The sequence below is a fragment of the Fonticula alba genome (assembly GCF_000388065.1).
Source record: "Fonticula alba strain ATCC 38817 unplaced genomic scaffold supercont2.2, whole genome shotgun sequence".
Classification (NCBI taxonomy): domain Eukaryota; order Rotosphaerida; family Fonticulaceae; genus Fonticula; species Fonticula alba.
In genome coordinates, this window is record NW_009242972.1 from 436,123 (window position 1) to 444,850 (window position 8,728).

The 8,728-nt window shown below is 65.7% G+C and overlaps 1 protein-coding gene across 1 annotated transcript in view; it reads right to left on the reverse strand.

Moving 5' to 3' along the window:
- Positions 1-3,950: 3,950 nt before the first annotated feature.
- The window catches only part of H696_01123 (hypothetical protein), a 5,016-nt gene continuing 238 nt past the window's right edge, over positions 3,951-8,728 (reverse strand). Inside the window, exons 2-7 of the mRNA XM_009495003.1 lie at positions 8,408-8,719; positions 7,866-8,290; positions 7,522-7,631; positions 7,030-7,374; positions 6,361-6,846; positions 3,951-6,153 (exon numbers count right to left, since the gene is read on the reverse strand). Coding sequence (XP_009493278.1) covers positions 4,246-6,153; positions 6,361-6,846; positions 7,030-7,374; positions 7,522-7,631; positions 7,866-8,290; positions 8,408-8,622 — 3,489 coding nt within the window. The 5' untranslated portion in view covers positions 8,623-8,719 and the 3' untranslated portion in view covers positions 3,951-4,245. The remainder of the gene's footprint in view (positions 6,154-6,360; positions 6,847-7,029; positions 7,375-7,521; positions 7,632-7,865; positions 8,291-8,407; positions 8,720-8,728) is intronic.

The following is an 8,728-nucleotide window of genomic DNA, read 5'->3' on the forward strand; positions in this document are numbered from 1 at the left end:
CCCCCCCCCCCCCCCTACCCCCCCCGCGCGCATCTCCCTCGCCCCCTGTGGCTGGGTGTGGATTTACGGCCCTTGTTCCGGCCCTTGCTCCTCCTCCCGGGGCTGTGCGGGTCCCCTGTTCCGGGCGCGCCGGGGAGGCGTGTCGCGGAATGCTGAACATTCCCCCCCCCCCGTTTCCGCCCCTTCCCCCCGCTCCCGTCTGCAGTTGGGCTTGGGCAGTCTCCAGGGGTTCGGCCCACTCCTTTGCGCGAGGGACACGTCCACCCGGGAGTGGCGTCTTCGCGCAGCGTGCCGCCCAGTGCGCGCGGGACGAAGCCGGCGTCCCGAGGCGCCCCGTGCATCGGAACATCTCGGGGGGTTTCGTTGCAGGGACCAATGATCGGGGGATGTGTCCCGCGTCAGGAAGACACAAATAAGCCAGCCTTTTTTCCAGCCAGGGGCCGACCCGAGGTGAGCCGGCCCCTTGCACCCGTGTGCTGCATATGGGGCCCCCTTCCCCTCTCCCCCTCCCCCCCCCCCCCGCCTCGGTCGAACCCCGTCATGACCCTCGCGCGTTTGCCCCGGTTCTCCGGCGGCCGATGGATGGGCCTCCCTCCCCCGCCCCCCTGCCGGGTCCTGCCGGACGCCTGGGCGCGGGGCGGAGCCGCGCCGGGCCGCCGAGGAGGGCATGGCTTTATCGCGCTTGCAGGAGGCCCCTGCTGGGCTGCCTCACCGCTGGGGCCCACAGACAGGCCGGCCAGGCTTGGGTGCTTTGGAAGGCACGTCGGCTGCCTTGTCCGCGCCGGCCCATCTTTCCGCCACGTCCCTCACCGTGCGGTGTGCCTGCGCGCGCGTGCGAGCGCGCCGGGTGAATGTGGCGCACATCCTTTTTATTCCCTGTCACCCAGGAATGCCCTGATCTTGCTGGCGTGTCCGACCGGGCTGTCCCACCCCCCCCTCCCCCCGGAGGGTGCATGCTTGCGCTCACTTTTCGCCAGCCCCCGGCTCGCGCGCTCTCGGCCGCCCCCTGCCCTGCTTTCGGGAGCGCGCACACACGCACACACACACACGGGCCATCCGGCCCCTCTCCGGTCGACGTGCACACCACCTCCTTAGCTGTCCACGCGCGCCCGGCGCAGGTGGGGTGGTGTCGTCCGGCGCTGCTGGGGCCCCGGTGTCGCGGGGCCCTTCTAGCGGCCCTACTCCCTTTGGGTTCTGGGCGCCGAAGATGCTTCCCTTCCGGGAGCCGGGATGGCCCATGCGGCTGGCGCCAAATTCTGTTGGAAGGGGCTACAAGATTCCAGGAATAATTCGCGACCACCGGGCGACTGCGTACCTCCCCGAGTGCCGGCGCGAATGTGTGCCCGCGCCTTGGGTGCATTGTTGCGGCACCTTCCTGGAGGCTTCCCCCTCGCCTCGCCCGCCCTCGCCCACCCCAGGGCCGCAAAGTGAGTGGCGGCAAGAGCAAGGGGCACGACCGGCATTTGACACAAACCCTGGGCAGCCGGTCCCCGTAAGTCGCTCGGGCTCTTCGTTCCCCCTCTCTCCGCGCCCGCATGCCCCAACGGGGGGGGGGGGATCTCGACCGGGGCGTTCTCCCTTGGCAGGGGCCGGGCCTCCGAGGCGGCTCGCGGTTTACCCAGCCACATGCTCGGCTAGGCCGCCCCCCCCCCCCCCCGGCCCCCCCCCCAGCGGACAAGGGGGGATGAACGCGTCACCCTCCGGTGTCTGCCCTGGAGCCCCCTCCCCGCGACAGATGTTGCACTCAGGGCCGGAGTCGCCTCGGCCAAGGGTGGCCACCCAGCCACTCGCCCGGCCTCTCTCTCTCTCTCTCTCTCTCTCTCTCTCTCGCACGCCCCTCCCTCACAAAGGGACATAGCCCTGCTCTCATTCGCCACACGGGGCCGAAGCGGCTGGGATGACAGGGCCCGTGCTCATGGCCAAGCCGCCTCTTCCGCCCCCCCTCCCCCCCTGAGCCCCGCCTCTCAACCACGCGCACCGGCCGCCTACGGGCCTCCGCCCTCCTCTGGGCCTTTGGCTGTCCGGCTTGTCTGCCCCCTTTCATGGTCCCTGGACCGGTTGGCTCCGTCGTGTGTGTAGATGTATGTGTGTGTGTGTGTGTGTGTGTGCGCGCAAGTGGCGGAGGTGCGGGGGGGGGGGCGGGGGGCGAACAACCGGCTGACATCTCCGCCCATGCCGCCCAGGAGCTTGCGTCTCCCAGCGCCCCCGGCTGCCTCCCGCAGGCCGGTGACTGTTCCAGGTCGACTGCCATCGCATCACTCTGCGCCCGCCTGGGCCTCTCGGCACCTGGCCATAGGGCGTTCCCGTGGGGCCGGGCCCGGGCCCAGGGCAGGAGGAATCATCAGCCCCCGGGGCCGCATGCGGCGGAGTGCTTGTGCCTCCCTCTCTGTGGCTTCCGGCCTGCCTCCCGGCCGCCCTCAGCCTCTTGCAGCTTGGCGGGAGATTGCCGGTCAAGTCCGGCCTGTGGTCCCGCCAGCCCCATGCCCCCCCCCCGCCCCCCGCCCGCCGCCACGCGCATCCGGGGCCCAGGAAGTACCCAGGCCAAGGGCCAGGTGTGCCCCCCACCCCGAGCAGTGTTTGTGCAGGGGAGGGTGCACACATGAGCCGCGCCGAACTGCTCCCCTCCCCTCCCCCCCCCCGTCGGCAGGGGGACCCGCACAAATAGAAGCGCCCTCGCGCCCCGCCCCCCGCCCCCCGCCCCTCTCCTAGACATAGGATTCTCACGCTCCGCCGTGGACTCCGAGGAGCGGCAGACGGATCGGTCCTGCCGCGCGGCCTCCCCTCCCATCCTGCCAGCTCAAGGAGCCCGAAGCGACTGACAAACCCCCCCCCCCCCCCCCGCCAGCTCCCTCGCCCCGGAAGCAGACTGGCCTCCCGAAAGACGGACGCTGCCACCTGCGCCGCGCCCGCGCCTCTGTGCTCTGCCACCCCTCCCCCCGCACGATTGCATGTCTGGCTTTCCGTCTCCCTGCCCTGGCTCCCCCTTTCACCGGGAGCCCAGTCTGCCTCGGGGACATTTTCCGGCTTTTATTTTCACTGGCTGGCCCGCCGGCGTCGTTTGCCGGGTGTCTCGCTTGACCGCGTCACACACCAGCCCTGGCCTTCGGCCGACCGACAAAACGCCCCGGCCTGCCTCGTTGCCCGAGCCGCACCGGCCGCCCCCACACCCTAGGGTCCCCGAATGCCACCTGTCTTTCTTCCTCCCCCCCCCCCCCCCTGAATGGTCTGGTCGAGATCAAGCAGGCCAAGCCCGCCCCGAAGGCCGCCCCCGCCGCCGCCGCCGCCCCGGCTGCTGAGGCTGAGAAGGTGAGCGCGGAGCCGGAGGGGTGGCGGCGGACGCGTATCCTCCGTTGTTGCCTCGCGGCTCCCCTTCTTTCTTCCCCCCCCCCCCCCCCCCCTGGAGCAGGGCGGCAGACATCGTCCGCAACGCGAAAAATCAAACATAAAGCCAGCAGCAAGATCCAAGTGTTCCTTCTCCCGTCACTTCGGTCGAGGGGAAAGGCGCCCCTTTTTCGGCCTGGGTGGGACGTGCGATTCTCGCCCCCCCCCCCCCGTCTTTCGGCCAGCATGATGCTGGCGCCGAAGGCCCGGACACCCACCCCGCCACGGGTTCCGAAAGCACCGTGATCCCCCCCCCGCCCCCCCCCCCCCTTCGTAGTGTTATTGTTTATGAGTATGAATTTGCCGCGCACCGGCTGGTGCAGGTGTTTACCCACCCACCCACCCACACGCACGCCCTCTGCGCCTCCGCCACCCCCCTCCCCCCCCGAGCCCCGGAGAGGGAGAGAGGAAACCGGATTCTTACCCCTTTCATTGTTTGATTGGCAAGAATGCATACGTGTGCGTGTGTGCCCGGGGAAAAAGCCAGAGCACTTCGCGCCCGCGCGGAGACAGATCACACGAGCAACCTAGGCCCATGTCCCATAGAGGAGATGCATCACATGAACAAACCAGAACCAAATAACTACATTGGCATATCCTCGTGTCAAGCCAACGCATGCGAGTCGCGGATCGTGGGGATGTGTGCAAGTGTGTTGTCTTTTCAGCCGGTGCGATGTGTGTATACACACACACACACACACACCATCGCCACAAGGGAAACCAAGGAGAAACAGGACAGGGGAGGGAAGAAGGGGGCATGTGGAGGGAGGGACAAGGCGGCGCGGGAGAACAGCGTCTCTCGCTCTCATTCACGGTCGCCTCTCGCCCCTTGTGCACCGCCTTCTTTTTTTTTCTTCCTCCCTTTCAGGGAACAACGTGCGGGTGGCCACCAGCACCAACATGGCTACTGCTATGGGCCGTTCCCGCTGGCGGGTTGTTCGGAAGAGCAGCCATCATCTGCGGAGAATTCACCGTCGTCGTCGCCCGCGGCAAGGCCGTCGTCTCCCCCGGCGGAGACAGCTTCTTGCGCTTGCGCGGCTTGGCCGGGGCCCCGGCGCCAGCAGCCCCGCTGCTTCCCTGGGCCGAGGCCTTGTTTCCAGTGCCAGTCGCAGGGCTACCTTTCCGGCTGGACGTCTTCCCCGAGCTGGCGGCCTTGCCACTGCCGGATTGCTTGGCCATGGCGGCGGCTCCTCCTCCAAGAGATGGTGAAGAGGCAGCCGAGGCACTGGCCGAGGGCGGCTGCGAGGCCGACCCCTCACCAGCCGCCCCTCCTCCGGGGCTTGAAGAAGCACCCCCGGCAGCCGGAGCAAGGACACTTTGCTTACGCGACCACCGCAGGCCGCATGCATTACAGAGGGATTTCTCACCATCCGGGCCGCGGCGCCACTCCAAGGATGTGGTTCGCCCGCAGCCATTTTGGGGACAGGGCAGCCCCGAGGGAGATGGCCGGGGTGTGCGCTTGGAGGCACCGCCGGTGGCCGGGTCGCTTGGGGCCGGTGGTGCGGCGCCAGTGGCCGGCATCGGGGCCCCGGCGCGAAGCTGCCCAAACTGCGGCGGCGGCTGTTGCTGCTGCTGCTGCTGCTGCTGCTGCTGCTGCTGCTGCTGCTGCTGATACTGCTGATGGTGCCGACGCTGCATCAGCAGCATTTCCGCTGCAGACATGTTTCCATTCATATGATGATCCTCCATCGGGACATACTCCTGGCTGCCAGCCATCGATTGCCGCCCGCCGTGATGATGGTGATGGTGATGGTGCTGCTGCTGCTGTTGTTGATGGTGGTGCTGATGCGAGTGGGCCTGCTGTTGTTGCTGCCGGTACTGTTGCTGGAACTGCTGCTGTTGCTGGTGGTGCTGTTGCTGGTGGTGCTGCTGCTGGTGTCCATCATTCGAGCTGTTACCAAATGCAAACCCCTTGCCGGAGTTGACACGCATGAGCTCCGCCGCCGCCTCGAAGACGCCGGCAGTCATGGCCAAATCGGCCAATGAATGCATGGGGCCATTGGTGTTGTTGCTGGAGGAGGCGGTGCTGCTGCTGTTGCCGCTGACCGAGCCTCCATGGCCAACGCTGCCGTCATGCCCGCGCTGTTGCGAAAGGTTACTCAAGAAGGACGCAGAGATGTGGGTATCCGCCGCCAGCATCCCCACACCATTCATACCACCCTGGGTTTGGGCATTGTGGTACTGCTGCTGCTGCTGCTGCTGCTGCTGCTGAGGGAAGTATGACTGCGTGCCACCGACAGGGCGGTGTGAAAAATGTGTTTGCTCGTTGCTGGCTCCTCCCTGATGGGGGATCGTAGTAACTGTCGCTGTGGACACCACATCGCTCCCCGAGTCCAGCAGGGCCAATGATGTGGAGGAGGTGGAGGCCGAGATGGGGCTACCCATGCAGCTCATGGCTGCCCGACTCAAGGTCTCCAACGAGGTGGCCGCCTCCAGTTGCTGGATATCCGGCGGCGAGTCCGAGGAGAAGGTCAGCCCGGGGTCCAAATTGGTCGGCATGAAGTCCGCCTGGGAGAAGCGCGGGCGTTGCTGCTGCATCATGGCCGACAGGACAGATGGGTCCTTCAGCTGAACCCAGCCAGTGAAGGACACCACTCCGACCACGGAGCACACGCGTCGCGGATCGGCCGGATCCATGACCGGTGACAGTTGGATCAGCTCGCGCGTGGCAAAGATCGCTGTGTCACCGTCGTGGCCGCCATGCCGGCCGCGAGGCCCAGCCCCGCGGCGGACCTGACGCAGAACGACAAATGGTCCCGAGGGCTTTTGGGTCTGAGGTATGGAGGCATCCGACAAGCGTGTGCGTATGTGAGCAGTGGCAAAGGGACATTATAGAGGGGGAAGATCGACAAGGAAGAGCAAAGCAAAGCAGGGTCCCCCCCCCCCCCTCCCCCCGGAAGGCAGCATGCTCCCTTGATCATCTGTTCATGTGGTTTCGGCTTCTTGTTTCTCCCCTTTCCCGCCTCTTCTTGGACGCACCTCGACTACCGAGTGCCACATACGCTCGAAGAGATTGCCGGTGAAGCGCTCCAGCGGGTTGAGAGCCTGGTTGCCGGAGCACACATCATCCACAATGGTGAAGGTTTGGCTGCCATTCCAGTGCCGAGCATGCCGCGGCCGGAGAAGGTGCCGCAGGTTGGCCGAAAGCTCCAGTCCCGACGACTGGCTATCATACGACGTGACCACCCCGAACCAGGGAGGCAAGGTGAGCAAATCGCCCGGGGCCATGCCCCAAACCAGTTCCGAAGAGAAGGAGGCCCGCGTGATGCATCCGGTCGAGGCATCACTCTGGAAAATGATGTCCGAATTGGAGGGGGTGGTGGCAGGCGGCGAGGAGGAAAGCCCACGCGCGCGGGCATGCGCCTCGCCGAGGGTCACCGGCGCCGGGGTCGGGAGTGAGCTGGTGACCGGGGTGTCTCCCGAGGGAGTCACGTCTGGGATATAAAAGAGAGCCAGTGACTCAACCTTTTTTTTTTTTTTTTTTTCCGTCAAGGGGGAGAGGAGAGCACAGAACAGGGGTCAGATTGAGGAGGGTGTCATGGCGCATGCTTTTGAGCATGCGCAAGCAATGGCCCTCACGCGTACGGTGTGTGTGTGTGTGTGTGTGTGTGTGTGTGTCTGAGCAAGACAACTTGGGCAGGGACGCACCTGGTCGAACTCATGGGTGATATCCTGTTCGGCCAAGCGCAAGGATACCGTGTTCGGCGGGGATCCCGGCGTGGGAGGGGCAAAGCGCAGTTCGGCCAGGAAGAAGGAATACTCGATCGGCTGGACACAAGGATCATTGCCATCCTCCGACCCGCCGGAGCTAGGGCGTGCAGGATTGGCAGGTGCCTCGGAATCGGCCCCAGCGCCCGGGACCGCATTGTGTGACACCAGGCGCCGGCGGTAGAGGGTCTTGAAGACCACTTCCGATCCGGGGACCTCTGGAGCACCCGCGCGCTTCTGGGCCAGTTTGCGCATGATCAGCGCCTGCGATGTCCGTAGGGCATGCTGTGTGCGTGTGAAAAGGGGGGTGTCAATGGACAGGCAGGCGGGAATGCTTGGGTGGATGTGTGCGCATGGAGAGTGGGGTGGGGAGGAGGGGAGAAAAAAAAGAAGAAGAAGAGAAAGCAGGACGACAAGGGAAGGGAGGCATACCCGAACGCCGTCCCGATCACCAGGGTACAGAAGACCAAGGAGGTTCTTGCGCCGAGTGGAGGGGAGAGCGGAACCGGTCGGTGTGGGAGAAGTGCCAGCCGCGGTATCCGCTAGGTGGGCAGATGGTTGGGTTGGAAAGGAGAGGCAGGAGGTAGAGGAGGGTGTGTGTGTGTGTGTGTGTGTGTGTGTGTGGGTGAATACACACATGTGTCATCCAGCCCGGTCCAAATGCGTGTCAGAGAGTGGTGTCACCCGAAAGGGGAAGAGAGTAACAGCAAGTATACATGTGTGTGTGTGTGTGTGTGTGTGTGCGTGTCTCGGGTTGGGGAGGGTCCTTCACGTACCGAGGTCCTGATCCACAGGAGACGCAGTGCGACGGGCCGGGCCATCGGGGCCATCGGCCGCGGGAGCATCCTCCCCACCGGCATACGGCGACGCCCGGAGGCTGTCGGGCGGCATCGACAGAGAGGACACCAAAGAGGCGGCAGGGACAATGGTCTCATCGGCCAAGGTCACGGCGCTGGCCATGGAAATCTCCGGGAAAACACGGTCGTCATCCTCCGGACCGAGGTCGATGTCAAGATCGGCCGTTCGACCGTCAAAGTAGCGCACTGTCCGAATCAGCTTCAATGCCTCGCCCTCATCAATGTCCCAGGGGGGAGCAGCACCAAGAGGGAAGTCCCCCTCGGTACCGGCGCCCTGCTCGGCGGCCGAGGTGAAGGTATCGAAGCGATGGCCCAGACCGGTGGCATCCACGCCATCCGGCAGGCTAAAGAGCACGTCGAGCCGGGAGAGCAGGCAAAGAGGCAAAGAGGCAAAGAGGGGTCAGCGAACAAAGACGGCCGGGGTGGGGGGAGGGCGGGGGACAGAAGGCATGGGGACATACTTCTGCTCATTGAGGGCCAAGCTGGAGCCCGGCAAACCGACAACCGAATTGCTTGCCGAAAGGGTGGGGGTCTGGTCAGCCTGACCTTCGAAAAAGTGGCCCTGTTCAGCTCCCCCAGGCGGAGCGGGGGATTGACGCGACTCCGGCAGGTTGAACGGGTAGTTCGGGATGGTCAGCGCCACATCGTGCTCGAGCTTCAGGCCAAAGCACGACATGTTGGTAGCGGTGACGGCGACAGCGGCGGCTGACAGGCAAGCCGACGGCGGCGACGACGGGACACTGTCGGCTCCGTGGTCACGGGCAGAGTCGTTGCTTTGCGGG